The 20194-nt window shown below is 38.3% G+C and overlaps 1 protein-coding gene across 5 annotated transcripts in view; it reads left to right on the forward strand.

The window, feature by feature from the left end:
- Positions 1 to 19560, forward strand: part of PDE1A (phosphodiesterase 1A) — a 200363-nt gene extending 180803 nt beyond the window's left edge. For 4 of the 5 annotated variants that reach the window (XM_085228207.1, XM_085228208.1, XM_085228211.1 and 1 more), the window contains 5 exons: positions 40 to 121; positions 1696 to 1816; positions 3499 to 3686; positions 12644 to 12919; positions 19441 to 19560. In XM_085228207.1, coding sequence (XP_085084333.1) covers positions 40 to 121; positions 1696 to 1816; positions 3499 to 3686; positions 12644 to 12919; positions 19441 to 19517 — 744 coding nt within the window. In that variant the 3' untranslated portion in view covers positions 19518 to 19560. The remainder of the gene's footprint in view (positions 1 to 39; positions 122 to 1695; positions 1817 to 3498; positions 3687 to 12643; positions 12920 to 19440) is intronic. The other variant, XM_085228210.1, reaches the window with a different exon arrangement.
- The last annotated feature ends 634 nt before the right edge of the window (positions 19561 to 20194 follow it).

Raw genomic sequence — 20194 nt, forward strand, 5'->3', positions numbered from 1 at the left:
TAAGTATGTGCTTATAATATTAAACATTGTTGTTTTCAGGGAGACAAGGAGGCTGCTTTAGGTCTTCAGTTTTCCCCACTCTGTGACCGCAAATCTACTTTGGTAGCTCAGTCCCAAATAGGTAATGGCAAGTTGTGTTTTTCTTCCCTGTGTACGTGCTTGCAGTATCATGCGGACCTTTCCTACACCCATTATGAATTTTAAATGTTAAAAATCCCATCATACAGAAAGTATTTATTTGTATCCATTTGTTCACTGAACTGCCCTTAAAGCCACAATGCACTCATCTCAAAAGAATATGAAGTTACTGAGCATGTGTGATGCCAGAGAGGTTTTAGGTAGCAGAGGTGTTTACCAAAGTACTGGACATGAGCCTATCTTATACTGTTTCCTTTTTACAGTTTAGTAGACCATGCCCTCAAACAGGTTGGTTCTTGCTCAGGAACCTGAAAGTCTGTCTGTGCTACAATCTAAAAGCCTGGTACCATTTTGTAGATACAGCTCAACTAAGGCTAGTTCAAACCTCAGATGGCTGGATTGCATCTGAGAGACCTGGCATGGCATAGTCAAGCCTCCCTGGGCTGACAAGGATCACTGCATTCTATTTTCATCAATTTTAGTTGCATTTTGGTCAGCAATAGCCAAACTTCTTTCCCATTTTTGTAAATACATGTCTTAGCTATCTCTACTTCCATTTTCTTCAGCAATAATAATGAAATAAAAATTGGTAAAAATCACTGGGGCTAGTTAGAAGGGCATACTCTAGATGCATATTATATGAAGCCATATGTATTAACAGCTGTACTTGTTGTGTGAGTGAGTGCAGAGCTCCTGCAGAGAATCTACAGGTGAATCCTTGAATTGAAGTATGTCATCCTGTCTGATCTTGTCACTCAGAGCATCCTTTATTCTGTTTGAGCGGGATTTGAAGCATCGTACCCACTGTAAAAAGGAAGCTGGATCCTAGGCTGAAGCACCACTGCTCACCTTTGTGCTTTATGAATACTCCTGGAAATCCATTGCTAGTTCACATTTTAGCTTTTTTTTTTCCACTTTTTTTTTTTTTTTCTTCTCCTCTTAAGTGCTCAGTAGAGAATAATGCTTCATTCTCTCTCTATGTCATTCCATACCTTGACAAGCACTTTAAAATGTAAAAGACATTGTTCAGAGCTGACATCTCAGAACTGTGGGATGAATGCTGTCTCCTAGGGATATTACTTGTTCTCTTCACTGATTTGACAGAACACTCCTACATACTATGAGATAACACTTTACCTCCACAGAATAATAAACAGCATTTTGAAGTATTAACTCCTTGGCAAGAAACTGTGTATGATAAAGGAGGTAGTATGAGTTCTATCCTCTCGGCTCAGCTTTATTTCCCTTCTATTCGGTAATTAATATTCACTTTAAAATGGTAGGTGTGTTCTGCAGTACATAAAATTTACAAGAAAAAGAAATGAAAAGCTATAATTATTGTCTAGTTATATCTGCACAGATTCACTAGTTGTTGTTTTTTGTTGTTGTTTTGTTTTTCTGTTTAGTTTTGCATTTTTTCCTTAATTAAATGAATGATATCTAATATATTGAATCAGTACTACAATAATAAAATCAGTTTGATATCAAGTATTTATTTTGAGCAATGAGAGCTGTGAAAATGTAAAATCTGACTTTTTCTTTTTAATTCCCCTTTAGGTTTCATTGATTTCATAGTAGAACCAACGTTTTCTCTTCTTACGGACTCAATGGAGAAAATTGTTATGCCTCTTATAGAGGAAGCATCAAAATCTGAAAGTTCTGCATTTGGGACACCCGGGTATGAATACACTGCTTATTTTTTGAACTGGCAAAATTAACGTAATGTTCTTCTCAGAATTATCTTAGTACTTTCATCAGTTGGACAAGTAATATGAACAGCTATACAGTGTTGCCATCATGTGGTACTATCTTGTATTTGCAGTATGTTACTCTTCCATTGATTGTGGATGAGCTTGCACTTGAAAAGGCAAAACCACAGTAAAGAACAGAATGCATACATAAAATATGGGTTCTTTTTCTACCACATACCTAAAACCAGCATTTTCTTTCTTTATTATCTTTGTTATCTTTGTTCTCTTAAGCCTTTTTCAGTAAAATTTTGACAGTTCTTTGATTTTTGACAGACAATTGGAAGTGGAGGTGGTGAAAACATCTTCGGTTCTTTTCTGAAGCTGTTTTTTCTTTTGTTGTATATTCATAGAATCGTAGAATAGTTTTACTTGGAAGGGACCTTAAGGATCATCCATCTCCAACCTTCATGCTATGGGCAGAAACACTTTGCAGTATACAGGGTTGCTCAAAGCCCCATGTAACCTGACCTTGAATGTCTTCAAGGATGGAGGCTTCTTTGGACAACTTGTTTCAGTGCCCACCTCCTTCCGAGTAAAGAATTCCTTCTTCATATGTAACTTAAACCCTCTTTCTTTTAATTTAGAGCCAATACCTTTTCCTACCACTACACTGCCTGATAAAGCTGCTATAGGTCACTTTCCTTCTTCACTTTCCCATTCTAGTATTACTTTATATTGACTCTGCTTATATTCCATTTGTGAAATTTAAATGCACTCTAAATGAGATGCTTGTTGTTTTTTTTTTATTTGGTTGATTTTTGTCTATCAAGCTTTTCATTTTTGCATCATGAAGAAAGGTGTCTACAAAACAGTCATGGGTCAATGTGATTACCTGTGAAAAAGCAGAAATAAGTTTGATTCTTTTTTCATTAAAAAAAAAAAAAAGAAAAGAAAAAAAGGAAATGAAAATAGAGAAGAAAGTTACTACACCTGGACATGTATCTGCATATTCACATTTAAATAATTAGTTTGTTCCTGTACCTTATCTTACTTGTAGAATAGCTTCAGTAGTATTTGAGTAGTGACTAAAGCCATTTTTTTCTTATTAATGTTAATATAATAATAGTTCTTAGTATTTTGCTTTCATATTGTTTAGAAGGGTTGCATTTTATTGCCACTCCATCCTGCTTTTACTACAAAGCCATATAACATGAAGAGAATTTTCAGCTGGAACTAAATGCATTTATGTCCATATCCTGTCATGTCTTGCTTTTTTAAAATGGCACAACAATTAACAATCATGTATCTTTCCTGTGAGTCCCCAGATACCATTCACTGTTTAAAAACGTAACTAAGAAGCTGCTCCAAAATAACTCCATAAACATTCTTTCAGGATCCAACATTCAAGTAATGTATTTTCAGCTGTCACTTTGATTTTTTTTTTTCCTCAAAGATTTCCTGGAAAAAGGTTGGCAAGAATAATTCTCAGGTTACAACTTCATGAGTTCTGGAAATATCTCGTATCTTAGACATCCTTTGGTGAAGACACTCATCTCTACATAGTGATTACATGCAGGTCCTAAATAATTTGGTTTAAATGAACTGCTTATATATTTTTGAATATGCTCTATTTTGTATGTAGTTTAGGATTTTTTTTTTCTTTCTGCAGCCAGAATAATTTGGGAGCAGTAAGCAACGTTGATGCTCAAAGACGACACAATTTTAGAAGTACAACAAGTGATGGAGCAGCTCACACAGAAAATTCCCTAGCAACTGTAGACCTAAGAAGCTTTAGGGACAACTTGATGCAGATAATTCAAGCAAACAAAGAAAGATGGAAGGAATTAGCAGTAGAAGGTATGATATAGTAAGAAGAAGTTTTCATAGATTACTTTCTAAGACCTCTCCTAATTTTGTTTTTGAATTTCCCTCAACCTGCAAAAACAGTTGTGTTCATGTATTTTATTTCATGTCTGTTTAGGTGGCCCTGCATATAAGGTAAGGAGATGTAAGTAGTCAGGGGATGAGGGGAAATCATACAACCTGTGCAATAAGGCCCTGTATTGCTCAGCTAATCCTTAGAAGGCTGGTTTAGAAATGTGCATTTTTGCACTTTTAATCGTAACTGATAATGACATCCACCTTAAATGCCAAAATCAGTAGTTCAAAGTATTATGTACTACCATGTTTCTTAAAAAATGTGGAAGATATATTTTCCATTACAAATGCTATTTGTTCCACACTGTGTGGAACAAAATTCAGTATTGCAGGCTTCTTGGGATTATGATGTAGGCAATTATTTAAATGACCCAGTGAAAGGAAAGTTTTGATCAATCTCAGAATGTATTAGACCCAAACAAGGCTGAAAATGACTCTTAATTTCCAGCTGATAGTTAGTAAAGCCAAACCTACATCATGGGTCTTTGTTTATGAGCCATACCTGAAAATTGTCTGGGCATGCAGTCATCTAAGTACAATGATTTGTGATAATTATTGGGTGAACACCTTGATCCATGTTAGTTGAATGCCATTTGGGAACATATTATCTTCACAGTCTGTTCTGTTTCTAAGTAAGCACCTGGCACATTTCGGTACAGTGTTTCAGTGCTGGGACTTGTCTCACTGTATGTGATCTCACACTGACTGCAGGGAATGGTATACCGGTACTCAGTGCCAGCCTTGTCTTTCATACCATCATCCACAGCAGCAGCTTTTTCTCTTGAAGGCATTGCTAAAATCTCACGTAGTGCTAGATTGCAAATGAATATTCTTGGTAAGAGAAAACTAAGAGCAAGCTTCTTTTGTATCTACTGCTAGCCAGCCATTTTGATTTTGGTACATCAGGATTCTGGTGTATTGTTATGGAGGGGTACAGCTCTATTAAAAAGATAATTCCTCCTTCCTTTCCATTGCTTTGTACTTCTCTATAAATTACTAATAGATTCAGTCATGTAAGCCTGGACCATTGACAGCCATTGAAAAGACAGAGCTTCTCACAGCAAGAGGTTTAAGCGATACTGTCCTGCAGTAGGCCAAATTCTGGTTCATCACCTCATCATTTGGGAAGAAGAGCAAGTATGTTTTGATGCATTCAATTGCTTTTTCATAATTCCCATTGTTGTAATAGGCAAACTGCAAGTACTTGAAATTGAGGGCAGGAAATCCTCCAGGGGCTTCTCCCGGCCAGGCTGCGAGGCGAGCTCTGTGACACAGCCCTGCTTGCAGCTCAGCACCTGCATATAGTGATCTGTCATGGCCTGGAACAGGTCTGCGTTGTACTCCAGGTAGTTGTAACCTTCATAGTCACAGGGCCCCTCACAGAGAGCACGGCACTCAGTGTCTGCCACAAAGTATTCCTGCAGTGCCTTCTTCAGGTGCAGGACAGTTTTGATGGAGTAAGCGATTGTTTCTCCATACAGTCAGTATTGTTATGAGTCCCAGCAAGATCCAAATCCAAGAAGTCAGACATTTTCTACTGTGAGAAACAGAGCTGTTAACATTCAAGATCCTCTTCTTTTCCTCCATCATCTGAGGAAGTATGTTTAGGTATTTCCTGACCAGAATTACGGAATTACAGTAGAGCGTTCATTAGAAAAAACTGATGAGTTAGTGAAATAACTTGTAGAGGCTAGAAAAGCATGAAGATATCCAGATTTCTTGCTTAGGTTCTAGGTTAGATATCCCTACAATAGCAAAAAAAACCCAAACTTTTGAGCACAGACTTCTATTTTGTTTGTACTGTAGCAGAAATGTTACATCAGGGTCTGAACCAGTGATTGAGCACCTGGTGGGAAGGCAGGGCCAACCCAGGGGAGCTCAGGTGTATGCAGTGACCCTGCTCGGCTAGAAGGGGTGTAGCCAGGATCCACCCCTTCCCAGACCTCATTTAAAGGTTGGCAGTGGAGGCAAGGGTATCTCACTGGATATCCTTGTATACCTGAAGCCTTCTGAAGGTAAGCAGCTTCTTTATTTTTGTGCTGATGGCTGTTGCATTTGAGCAAATCCTCACTTGCTGCAGCCTGGGACCTTGCTGCTTTGCTGTGCTTTCCATCATGGTACAGTACATAGGCTCTGTGTTTTTTAAAAATAAAAGCTATGGGAGGTTTGTGGAAGTTATTTTCCATTTATGTTTTTGCAAACTATTACTTTTACTCCATGTATGGGCACAAAGGGTTGCTGGAAAAGAATAAAAGAATTTTTCAGTAAGGAAATGTAAGCAGCATCTATAGAGCAGTACCTAAGGTAGTATGTGTGTTCTTTGTCACGTAACTGTGGAAGGAATCTTCCCCAGTTGGTCAGGATTAACAGTATACCTGCTCTGAGGCTGTACTCTATTAAAGCTGAAAATTCTTAATCAAAGTGTGCAGAATTAACATGTAGTAATCAATGAAGTGTTTTTGAACAATTTCTACTTGAAATTTCTGTCAGCTTGCACTTAAGTTTAACTAAGTTTCTAAGTCAATTATGTGACATCTTGAAATTGGGGCTATTTGTCCTATTTTGTCTGGATCTTCTGTCAGTTTCTCTGACTTTGTTGCTTGCTGAGAAGTTATTAGGCTGCTCTGGGCATATGTATGAATCTGTATTTTACTCTTATGTCAGTAGGAGCACCTACTGTGGGAAGAAATACAAGTACATTACTGCTAGGTAAAAGAAATGTTGTTGTTGCTAGAGTTATTCCTAAATAGATAACTTATTACAAACCACAATGAGTTGAGGTTGTTGAGAGGGTGATGTGCCTGAGGGACAGCATGCCTGGTAGGTAGGCTGGCTGTTAACGTATACCTCCAAACACTTTGAGTGGCCTGGGACTAATAGTATTCATTCTTTTACAACAACAATCTGCATTCTTGTCTGTAGGTTTGCAGTTACTAGGTGCTGTTACCAGACCACTAGGTTAGTCCACAGACTCAGGAGAAGAGTTGTCTCTACAATGTATGGTGGTACAGATGTATAAAAACAAATAAAAGCTAGCAACGATCCTTATGATTTCCTGAGCAGGAATTGCATTTCCTTCAGCTTCTCACCTTAGCAGGATAAGGCTGTAGGTGCAGCTCTGGCTTGGAGGCAGTACTGTAGATGCTGCAGGCTTGAGGTAAATAATCTGACTCCTGTGCTTAAAGTAGAAGACCAGGATGCACTGATGTGGTGTTTGATGGGAGACCCAGCAGGTCCAGCTGCTGCTGCCCCTCCCTGAAAAGATCCTGGTGAGACTGTTGACTTGACTTGCTTGACTTGCAAGCAGCTTGGTGCAAGGAGTAAAGTGCTTTATTTTGAGAGGGCCTGTGTTAGCAAGGAAACCATTTATCTACCTAGCAGCTGTTTGTGAGCTTCCTTAACAGAAGGCTTTCAAAAAGAGATGGCTCCATTTTGCTTAAAAAAAGAAAAAGAAAAGAAAAAAAAAACAAAAACAAACCTTGTCTTGTATAATTGATGCAGAGGAGCTCAGTGCTCTATAGCCTAAGGGTCCTCAACCTTTCACCACTGGAGAATTAGAGGAATGTGTCTCGGCCTTTCAGGGAGTTTTGTTAACAGGGAATTACCATAATGATCAAACATCTGGGATTCTAATTTGAAAGCCTTGATGTTTAATTAATATTCCAAACCCCTAATCACCAGATAATCTGTCTTTGTTCAACACAGCACCATGATAAAGAAACCATTCCATCCCCTGATTTTTTTTTTTTTTCAACACATAATGGTGTTAACTGCTGCTATTTGAAAGTGTGATAGTTAAAGCAAAATAACAGTAAAGATAAGTCTGAGAGGCTGTTTCATCGGAGATGCTTGCTAAGTCAACTTTGAGTCTGAGAGTTATTGACCTATGAGAAGTCAGTAAGAGACAACTTGTTTGGAAACATTTAACTGTCGTGCAGTTCTACTAGGAGCATAACAAATGATCTTGACTTTACAGTTGAGCAAAAGGAGAGACAGCTTAGGGCACTCACCCAGATCATATAATAGAAGAAGAGAATGCGGTATACAGACCAAGGGTCCGGATGCCAGTTGGATGGGCACATCACTAAAGCATGCAGATGTTCCACTGCAGGATAATACAACAGCACTGTTGTTCATTGTTCCCAGTGCTTCATTTGAAGGAAAAAGAAAACCGCTCGCATCTTTGCAGCATGGGTCAGTTTATTAGCTTTTATTATTATTATTTTGCATTTTTTTTTTTCCCTGGGCTGCAACTTTGAAAACAGATGCCTCTTCTGAAAGACCTCTGGATCATACCTGCAGGCTTCCCTCAGGCACTTTTAATCCTGCATCCTTCCAGCCACAATAACCACAAGGTTTAGCTCCATTTTGACTGCAAGATCATCTCTGTAGACTCCCTAATAAGAAGAGAGTAACAGCTGCTGAAATGCAAAAATCTGATGGCATGTTAATGTGATTTAGCAGCCGCTAGGGTGGTGGGAGGATGTGTGTGACAGTCATGGAAATCGACTGACAGTTTGGTGCATGAAATCTACTCTAATAGACTGTTTTAATCTGTTGAACAAAATAAATTCAGAGGTCTAATGAAGTTCCAGCTACGACCAGAGACAGTGATTTTTAACTGTAGTGCTAAAATGCTTCAGTCAAAAGCAGTCTTTGAGCAAACTTAGTGTTAAGAATAGTGGGGAAAAGAGGTTTTTCTGAAGTCTGAGTAGGTGCAGTAAATGGACTGAGCCAGGAAGGTCAGAAAATGCTTTGTGTTGGTGATGTCTCTCAAATCACATGTGAGGAATGGTAACTGAACCCAAAGCAGAACCTTCTGCACATCCCCCACGTCATGTACCAGAGCCATCCTGCCTCTGTACATGGCTCAGGGAACCTTCCCCTCTAGCAGGTGGAGGATGGAGTGTCCCTTTTGTCCCCCAAGCCCCAAAGTTCTGGCATTAAAATTCCTGTACTTACAGCTAGACAGCAAAAGGGAAGTTAAAAAGTGGAGGTTTACTTCTAACCAAGTCCTTAAGTAAAAAGTTTTGATGGCTAATGAATCCTTTTGTTATGTTCTCTGCATGTCGCAATGCTGTGACATCTGGCACCACCAGATTACATGGTTTGCAGTAGTTTTTCGTACTCCTATAGCTATGATGAAATCTGCATATGAGCAAGTGAAAGTTGAAGGAGTTGGTGTCTAAATAAGTCTGTGGGTTGCTGCCTTCTACTCTTGGATTTGAAATGGACAGGAAACCAGTCACAGTTGTTTGGGAAATCCTGGAAATTTTTTTGAAGAGCAGCATAGACATCAGGGCCAGTCTTGTTTTCTGCATGGTTTTTGTGTTTACTACTGCTCTCTTTCTCCTCTCTTTAAAATGGCAGATGTGAGAATGCATCATCTGGAAAGATGGCATTCCTTCCCATGTTATCCTGGGTCCAGTCCTTTGTTTCTGCTTTGTTGAATTAGATTTTTCAATTAAAACAATCCACAAAATCAAATAGTTTGTGGTAATATACAAAGGGAGTCTGTAACACCAAGTGACATTATTGTGATTTAACCTGGCAGGTGGCTCAGCACCACACAGTTGTACATTAAGTCCCCTGCTTCCCAGAGGGATAGAGAGAGAATCAAGAAAAAGAAGTAGAACCCATGGGTTGAAAAAAAAAAAAAAAAAAAAAAAACCATTTTCCTTTTCCTTTTCTCTGTCTTAGTAAACAGTTATGATGATATGTATATATGTAAAAAAGTGATGCACAAGGAATTGCTTGCCACTCCTTGACTGATGCCCAGCTAGCCCCCTGAGCAGTGGAAGAGAATGAGATGAACTCCCACCTCTTTCAGAACTGCTTCCACACAGTGCCATATGGTATGGAATATCCCTTTGGACAGTTTGAGTCAGCTGTCCTAATTCTGTTCCCTCCCAGCTCCTTTGGCCCTTCTTTGAGAACTGGTTCTGTATAGCAGCACTTAGCAGTAGCTATAAACATCAGCGTGCTACCAAGATTGCTTTTCCCCTAGAACTGTAAAGCAATCCAAGGAGGGCCTGTGATTTAAAGAACCCACTTTTACAGATACTTAAGCCAAAAATAGAAAGTGACTTAACGAAAGAAGAGTAGTATTTGGTGAAAAGGGTAGAGAAGTCATCCTCAGTGGTTAACACAACAAGCAAACAAAAACTACAAAACCCTCAAAATCAGGAAGTACTGAGTACCAGAATGTTTCAGCTATTCTGGAAGTTGGCTGTTAGATCACAGCTCCTGACAGATTTCCAAACAAAGCATGGAAATTACTTTGCCAGCATCCCAGCCTAAACACACGAAATGAAACACACCACTTGTGTGGTGCTTACTTATCAAATGACGTCGTTTCTTCTTGTGAAGGATAGTGGTTTATGGCAGGAGTTCAGGAGTTGGAACAGAAGTACCAAAAAGAAGGGTGTGATTGACTGCTAACAGATCTTTTAGGAGAGGCAATGTTTTACAGACGAACATTAAGAAATTTTGATGATTGCACTTGGGTTCTTGTAAAGAAAACCAAACCATTGAGAATGTGTAAATAATGCTGGCTCCAGGCACTTTTCCAGATTTGGAACGGAGAGAGCAAGAAGTGTAACAATGTTAATGCCTGCTCTGAGTTCACTGCCTGCCTTTATCTGAATGAGAGCAAATAATACTTGCTGGCCACAATGTTGACTTAAATGAATATAATGCTTATAACAAGTTATAAGCAGATATGTTCTAACCTGCTTTGGACAGATCTGTTACCTAACGTTATTAAACTTGCAAATGCTAGGTTACTTCATTCATTTATCATGCCCCATTTCCATCCCTGGTTGGCCATAGTAAGGTGTGCCCATGGAGGAGCAGGAAGTTGCTCTTCCTAGAAATGCAGTGCGGGGTGAAGTCCCCTCCCCAAAGTGGTCGGATGGAGCCAGAGGCTCTGCCCTGCTCCTGTCCAGCCCTCCTGCCAATCTGCTTTTCTCACACTAGTGGCATCAACTCAGCAGTGCCTCTCATGAATCATAGTTATTCTCTCATTGTCTGAGCCTCTTCTATAATCTGCTGAATATTTATGTTCCAACTCTTGTAGAGTGAGCTAAGTTAATACTACAGTTCTAACAACAAATACCTAAATCAGTAACATTGTTAGATTAATCAATATATTAGAGATAGGTCAAGGTACAGTCAAAGGCACTTCAAAGAAACCTTTAGGAAAACCCTACTCAAGTTTTTGCTTATGCTGAGCACAGAAAATAAACATCTCCAAGAAAGTCTAAATGAATTGACATATAAACAATTTTAACATATTTTTATATAAGAATTATTTTAACTTACATTTTTCAGACTTCCCTTTTCTGTATGTGTATGTAATTATATTTTAGCTTTCCTTTCCTCAACTTACTGATGCAACTGAACATCCAAAATTGTATTATGAAATTTCCTTGGGTTTCTTATAAAGTTAAGGAAAGATTATTGTAGCTCTGCCATATGGGAGCAAATATAGCTTATAAATCAGTTTCTTGGGACAAAAGCCTTAGGTATGTAGAATAGAATTGCTCAGGTTAGAAAAGACCTTAAAGATCATCAAGTCCAACCATGACCTAACCAAACTACTCTAACTAACAACCCTATGCTAAATCATATCCCTAAGCACCACATCCAAACACGTTTTTTTAATACATTCAGGGATGGCGACTCAACCACTTCCCTGGGGAGCCTATTGCAATGCTTAGCAACCCTTTCTGTAAAGTAGTTTTTCCTGATATCCAACTTAAACTTGCCCTGGCACAACTAAAGGCCATTTCCCCTTGTCCTGTCGCCAGTGAGAAGAGACCAATCCCGCTCTCACTGGAAGCACCTTTCGGATATTAGAAGAGAGCAGGAACGTCTCCCCTCAGCTCTCCTTTTCCTATTTCTCAATGTCTTTATCCCAAACGCTTCTTTAAGTATTGTTCAGCCTGCAATGCTTGCACATTTTAAATTGGAGGAATTTGTATCTTTTATAATATCATGCAGATTCTGAAATCTGAATTTATGAAATGGATTCTAATAACAAGAGTAGTGGTTCTACCACAAAATTTCTCAAATTTGCAATTTCTTGATTTTTCTTATAAGATGCCAGGAAGTATAATATAGGTTATTTTTAATCAGACTGTTCACTCTATGTGAATTTTCCATTCTCTGTTTTCTTCATCTTTTTGGTTTGTCTTTGTATGACCTCCCTGTGCTGCTCTATTTTCTGTCTCCTTTCACTCACCTTTTTTTTTTTTTTTTTTTTTGCCTGGTGCTGCTGACCCCTGAAGCACAATTTTTTTGTCGTATTTTTTTCCTTTCCCATTCTGTATGTTTTGCTAGCCATGGAGGCAGCAGAAATGGATTGCATGCATATAGACCTCTGAAATGTGTTTTGGCTTAAGCTACTAGTTGCCATGTTGGGCTTTTCCAACCTGAGAGACAAACGCCCTTCAGGGCTTCCCTTCAGTGCTGATGCCTCCCTCTTCCTGGAATGGTGCTTCTCTCCATGTCCCTTCTCCATTACAGAACTGGTGAGATCTGCTCTTCCCAGTCATATTATGGTAAGCTGGTGCTTCGGCATGAGGCTCTCCTGTTCCCACCCTTCACCATACAGTGTATTTGTTGCTGCTGCTCATATTACCTCCAGATCAAGAAGTACGTGTTAGCAGCCTACTTTCTGGTCTGACCTCTATGGTTCAGTTGCAATAGCATAATCAGGATCTGACCTATATTTAACTCATCCGTGCACCTGTCCTTGTGTAGAAAGTTGATGCTCACAGTGTTCCCATATGCAACTCAGTCACTACTCTGAAATCAAACAACTGTGGCATATCCTTCATATCTAATTCGCATGTTTTGTTCCCTCTTTGTAGAAGAACTTGTGAAAAATGTTGATGAACAGGAAAAAGACCAGAGCAGAAATTCCACAGATGCACAGTTACAGGAAGAGACAAGAAGCAGACAAAATGAGAGTAGTCAGGGAAGCGATGGTACAGCCTGTCCTCCCAGACCCATCGTCCTACAAGTAGTCACTTCCAACACTGCTCTGAGTGATGAATCCAACTCAGAAAAATGCACTAACTCTGATCCGAACCAGAAAGATCTCACCGATGCCCAGCAAGAAACACAGAATACAGACCCACTGAATGGTAATACTTCATGACAAAGCACCAGTCAATCTAATGAAGCTGTCCAGGGTGAAGCTGCAGCAGTGTCTGGTATCTCCCTGTCTAACTTCGACAGTGGTAAAATATTAAAACAAAGTGTTGTAAGAGAGTTTCTTCAGGAGTGTGTAGAAGCAAAAGTGTCCTAAACCCATCAAGTAAGGACAATTGATATAAGCAAATATCATCTTCATATATTAGTTATTTGGTATCTAGTAGAAAGTCCTTTACATGAAATACTAAAACTTCTAGTTGAATAGAAGAATGATTTTAAAGAAATTTAAAGATATGTGTTTGCAGTTAAATAGCACTTTGTTACTGGAGAATCAGGTAAACTTCCAAAACAGGACTATTTAACTTTTGCTGTTACTATAGGTAATTTCTCTTGTGCAATTAAAATGCAAACCCTTAACTGAGGCACTTCATATGACTGTGATGTTGTAAACCATTTCTGTTGTACTAAATATAATGTGAATTTGGAATTAACTCTGATCAGTTTACATAGATGTGATTTGCAACAGTAGTAGGCATGGGACTGGGTCATCCTCTCAAGAAAAATCAGTCTCCTGATTGTAATCTGCTGTACAGGCAGAGAAACCAAAACATTCATATGATGTCAGAATATATATATATATTTTTAGAATGCATGTATTTTTATCACAAGGTGGTTATGATTTGGTATATGTTCATTATATGACATTATCAGTTCAAGATGCCCAAGCGATATGAATAGGTTTTATGGAAGTAAGAGAAACCAGTGTGCATTTTTATATTATCTTCATATGGTCTGAATATTTTATTGTTACAGTATGTTCGAGATATTAGGGTAATAGGAATAATTAAGGCATATAATGGTATTGTTTCCCTTTCTTCCAATAATGCTAAGCTCATTAATGCTTAGTTAACAGTGAGCCTTGCAGTATTGTGCCAGAAGTATGGCAATGTGTGAGCAGCGATGTTAAATGCTTATAAGACTTAGACTAGACACAAGTATATGACTTGGCATATCTCTGAACACTTCCTTTTATGGAGAACTCCCACTTATTCATTCTGGAGTCCAACATCCACCGATTTCAGTGCTTTCATGCTTTTGTTGACAGATTATTATTTTTTTTTTCCATCAGCAATAACAGATGGTTAATTTAGGGTTCTAAATCAAAACATTTGCACAAAAATTAATTCCACAGCATTTGAAGTTGTCTAGTGTAGCAATTGGACAGATCAATACAATGGGAAAAGCATTACAACGAAGGTGTGATGATGGAAGGACCAACACAATTGAAAGGTGCTATAAGGGAAGGGAAGAAGATTGCTCACCCGTGTCAGAAGATTCCAAGTTCACAGGGGAAAGCTTCATCAAGGAGGGATTCACACAGCTGAATTGTCTTCACCTGTGCAACCCAGGGCTGACCAGGTCCTTTCCCCAGGTGCTCAATCAGTGATTCAGGCTGTGACTCAGCAGTTCCCATACATCTAGCAATTGATATTTTTGTCTTTGATATGTATTTTTTGTACCATTTTTTTTTCTATTAATGCTCATTTTGAAACTTATGTGCCCTAGAAAAATTTCCCCACTCCTAAGTGTAGAGTACAATAGAAAAACCTGTGTCTGTTGTCTTTGAAGCTACAAAGACATTTGTGGTTTAGCTGACATTTTTACGGATATAAATAGTTTTGGTAATGTCCTGAATGAAAAACCAGAGCTTTTACAGGGATATCACTCACCCTTTGCATCACTAAAGAGGCAACAGTACCTAAGCTGTGGGATGATAGCAAGTCATGGAAGGAGTGATAAATCTGGAGACATAATGCATCAAGTTATCAGTCACACAGTAGCAGAACTGGTGTATTATTTTCCAAGGCAGCATCAGGGGTTGAGCTGTGTGCTGGCATCCACTTAGTGCGATCCTCCAGCTTACACCTGAGCCATAGCAGATTTTGTAGCTGATAGCCACAAAAGGTTTCGGTATAATAATGTACATTTCTCTACAGAAACTTAACATCTCTACTGGAAAATTGTAATCATCTGCACAAAAGGATTTTTTTTCCAAAAAGGAAGGATTTTTCTCCAGACTGCCCTTTTCTGTAAGCCATGCCTTTTCCTCCTAGTGAGAATGAGAATTAGGGGCTGCTGCTCATGCTGTTAACAGAACGTGTGCCCAGCTATAGCAAATTCTTAAACATAGTTTGGAAACTATTCATCAGCTGTAGTTTGTTAATGAATGTAGTCATCGTAGGGAATGATACTGTTGTTTGGAGAATGTCTGTGTTCCCAGTTCTTCGCATCTTGCACTTTTTTTTTAATTCTTTCTGGTGGACTTGTGCATCCTTGGTCAACCAACTTAAGTCTGAAAGATATTTTTTAGTTTCATGAATTCTTTTGTGGAATCTATCGTAAGTAATTCCTAGTTCCACCAGCCAGAAAACTGCAAGATGAGGCAGGATTTCTCCTTTTCCTGGAGAGTTGTTTTTTTATTTACACTGTTGCAGATATTTGAGTACTACAATGCATAGAAAAAGGACATTGATTAGGTTTTAGGTTTTGGTTTTAAAAGGCATCTGATATTTGTAGGCCTTTTGTTGTCATATTTTGTAACATCTGTTTCTGTGAAACTTCTGTTCTCTGCAGTATGTTGAATTTGCTCTTAGCCATCTCCTTCTTTGTGTTCATATTCCAGTAGAGAGAAATCACAGGGAAGTGGAGAGCTTGATGTTTTGACTGGTTTCTGTTGCATATTAATGTTTGAGCTGAACACTCTCTGAATGTGTTCTTTTAGATATTCTATGTGCTGAGGGTGTAATGCTTGATATCAGATTTACTTATCTAAAGATATTTGATGTTACGTTGCCCTTGTCCATCTCCACTGAGCTTTCTGCCACTGCAGGGTTTTAGTGGTTGGTCGCCATGTCATTTATGTTCTGTTTTTATTTCATTGAATTGCTTGATTTACACTTTAATAACATTTCGTTCTTGCATTTTCTCTATTTATCCAAATTTAAATCTGTCATAGGAAACTATTTTGAATACTTTCCGGTCTTTTGAAATGATTTACAGAGAGACTATGTCGTCATATTCTTCAGACTTTCTTTTCTAAGGACAGAAGGGCAGCCATTTTGCTGTTTCATTGACATATGTGGGCTCTTGTACCTGCAGTTAAACCAACATGCTGCCAGAGGCTGGGGCAGCAGACTTACAGACCAGGACCTATGCTTTGTAGTGAGACAAAATGAATTAAGACTGAGGTTCAGCAGCAGCTCTAAGTACCTCTGCAGCAATAGTGCCACCATGTTGCAGCAAAAGAAAAGAAAGACAAAGCAGGAGCTCAGTATTGAAATAGCTGGCAATATCCAATACCAAAGGGAATCCTCAGATTAAAATGTTTCATATTTCTTTTATGTTAGTGAAATGATTTCTTATTCTTGTAAGTGGAAGGACTTTTCTTGAACTGTCGTTGTTGTCTAAATGAGCATAACACTGGTGGCTTTGCATGATTTTTCTCGGCTGCAGTGTGTGTGGAGGTTGGTGTCTAATACTGCAGTTGTTGAATTCTACTGGATTGGAGAATCAGCCATTCATGAGTAGCATCCAGAATACAGTACTTCCCACTTACTATGTATTTTTCAAAAATCAATGGCATATTAAAATCCCTTATGAGGTACAAACAGGGAACCTCAGGGAAACCTTTATATATGCTCAATTTGTATCAGAACTCAAATTGCTGCTGGTTTTCCTGCGTGGAATGTACTTCTCACTATATGAGAAACAGGATTTCATTGAACTTATATTTTTCCAATGGAAAAATACTGAATTAATTCTACAATTTAGGCTTTTTTTAGTTGTAGAATCAAGTGAGAAATGCCTTGAGTTGACATATGGGAAATGTTTTTTTTAATATTTTATTTAGAACATCTTCTTAAAGTAAAAATAAGACTTAAAAAGTAAATGGATATTGCAACTTTAAGGTGATATTATTCACTAATTCAGACTATAAAAATAGTTAAGATTAAAATAATGTTCTGCAATAGTTGGAGTGCATGATGCCTGATGGGCAGTGACTGCTTGTCAGTGTGAGCATTAGGAATGCAACATGTTTATTCTTAGCATCCAGCATCATCCAGAAGGTGGAAGTGTAAGGATAAGATATTCTTTGTGTATGGAATAGGACACACCAAAGGAAAACAATAGTGCATGTGTCCTCTCCAATCTTTATATAAATTTTTAAGTCTCAAAGGAAGTATGAAATAGGATGTACTGTGTCATCATAATAAACAATGTGTGCTTTCCCATAAAGAATTTTCTCCCTGGGAGTAAAGAGAGGCTGGGGAGAAATAATAGAGTGATCAAGAAGAGTATAACTGCAAAATAAGAAATTCAGCAATGTATGCTTACGTGCAAAAGTAAATGCATGTAGAATGAGAACAGACTGTTGGCAAAGAGGGAAGGTACCTCACTGCAGACACCAGGAACTGAAGAATTAAAGGCAAAAAGACACCATGTATCTGTATTCAATCTAGATTCAGCTGTGTCCAGAAACCATGATTAATCTTAAATGTTATCTTACTTCTCTCATCTGTTACTCCTCCATATGGTGCAACAAGTGCTTTTCTATTTAGCAACCTAAAACCTGTGAGTTGGCTCTGGCATTTCTTACTGTCAACATATGAACGTCAGATAGGAGCAAATAACTTCTGTGCCCTTCCTCATCTTCACAAACAAGTTGTGGTTGAGATGACCAGAAGGGAGAGCTGCGCATGATACAGCAGTGTTTAGCCCAGTAGGATCTTTCCCTGCACAGCACTGCGTCCCCACTTCTCACTTCTATACCTGTCTTAATGGTCAGCAGACCCAGTCAGGCCACTTTATAAAATAAGGGCAGGTATTTTCAACAGCTTCACTTGCAAGCTGTTGAAAAGTAAAAGGGAGCATACACATCTTTTAAGTTTTCTTTGTACATTTATCTGGGCAGTATGAACACACCTTGGAAAAAAAAAGAGAAAAAGCACTTCTTTCCACTCCTTGCATCACTCCTCTTTCTCAGTTATTTACCACCACATTATACCAAGGTCTGTTTCCTTGTGTCCCAGTCAGAGCAAAGAGAGAACTGCTGCATCTTCTTCCACAGCACTGCTCCCCTTCCTCAGTCTCACTATCGTTTAATTGCATGTTACAAGATTAAGTGGAACTGTTAGAAGGTGATTTTATTTAAGTGGTGGTTTTCGTTTTCTCCTGGGTGATTTATTGGAGCATTAATTTTAAAAACTGCTTATGTTTAATTAAACAACTTCATGTTTCAATGATTTTATAATGGCTAGTTGGCACACTTTTAACTTTTCACTCATGATGATAGCCACATTAATCCTTAGTATCAGAATGTAAAAGGGGACAATAAATCTGTAGTAAAGCAGGATATGGGTAAAGTCATCCCTGGTGACAGTAGAGGACTGTCAAGCATAGTGTATTGCAGTGAGCATGCAGAGCCTTCAGCAGACACCCGTGGTAAAGCTGCACAAGCCCACAGCAATAACACACCAGGGCTATTCATTTTTATTTTTTTTTCTTTCCTCATGTTCATGGTCATGAACTCTCTTTCCTTTCTAAACTCTGAGCCTCTTCTTCAGCTTCAACTCACTGTCTTTCAGTGATTTGAAGCTTCCCTTTCAAATCACACATAATCTGCTTTCATTTCTAGCTGCTTATACCTTTGTTTTTGTCTTTCAAAAGTTTTCCCCATGTTCATTTTTATTTCTAAACTTTTCCCCTTCTCTCAACTCAGTTTCTCTGCTTTTGATACTTACGTATCTTTCCTTTTTCACATTTTTAAGTCAGTATTAGTGGGATCACTCCATCCATTAGTTAAAGCTAAGTATATAACTCTGAAATTTTTGCTGCGTTCCCCCCCATGTCTACTATCCTTAATCAGTTTACAATTTTTCCAGCAGTGCTTATTCAAGGAACAGCTTAAGCAGGAGCTCTGTGTAATGATTGAAGGTTTGACAGTTGTACTGTATCACCAAGTTTGAAATCTACTTGTGCTGCTACGTGTCACATTCCCTATCTGATTGAATTAATTAAACTTTCAAAACTTGACATTTGGCATCTTCCACTGTCTGAGAGCAATTTGTGCCTATTTTGGTTGCCTACATTGAAGAGCATTTAAACTGCACAGCTCTGCTAAGAGTGATTTGCGATTTTTTCAATAAATTAGAAGTTTAAAAAAAACACAAACAAACACTTCATTAACACTCACATTGTTGCATTTTTGTTTCATGGTTAGTCTATTGCTTTCACTCTATCTTTTGCACTTTAGATAAGCCACAATTAGTCAATTAAATCCAGTACTTTCTATGCTGAGAAAACAGTTAAAGAAAACTGTGAATGAACCCTCACTGTAACCTTAGTAAAAGAAAGGGGAAAGACATTACTGCCTGTCTAGAGCTCTGCAGATGTTATAAATTTCTTTCACTTCCTCACTCAAGTTCTTAATAACACTTTTTCTTTCTTCCAGGTGAGCCTACACACTGTAAGCAAACAGAAGATATAGTAAAAGCCACGGAACAGAATCAAGCACTGGTACACAACTAGGTTTACTGTTTCTTAAAAGCTTCTGACGTTTTTGGCAGGACAGGTACTTTTGTCATTTCTTTCTTATAAGGGTACCATAAAGGCTGGCTCATTGCTATTATTATTCTCTTTGTTCTATTGTTCTATCCTAGTTGTGGGTTTATTACAAAACTTTGAGTCTGGAGCATGTTGCAACCCACTTTTTATGTCCCTTTAGAAGTCAATTCACCAAAACAAGGGAAAAATAATACTGTGTAGCTGAATTCTTAATATGAGACAAAATAACCATGCAATAAAACATCCTCAAGTTAAGTATACTGAATACTAGAAATGTGTGGTAATAGTAGTAAAAATCTATTGTTTATGAATTTTTACCTGAACTCTGTTGCAGAAGAAAACACTGTTCCTACCTCCATGCTCTCAGAGGCTGTTGTCTGTCAACTTAGATCATCTTGTTTCGGTGGAGACTGGGCAAAAGGATCAAAAGTGTAAAACATCAAACCCTGAGCTGGGAACTCAATGCACCGAACAACTCTCAAGATTTCCATCATATTTGTTGTTGCTTTTTCCTTTTCTATTCTGCTTTCTTAAACTGGCCAAAATAATTTTTCCAGCCAAAGTTGGACCTTGCTTTGTTGCATCACTGACACCAGCTGTTTCCAAGAGACATGTGAAAACATGTTAAAGATCATCTGCAC

This window comes from Meleagris gallopavo, chromosome 7 (genome assembly GCF_905368555.1).
Source record: "Meleagris gallopavo chromosome 7, MGAL_WU_HG_1.1, whole genome shotgun sequence".
NCBI classification, from domain to species: Eukaryota; Metazoa; Chordata; class Aves; order Galliformes; family Phasianidae; genus Meleagris; species Meleagris gallopavo.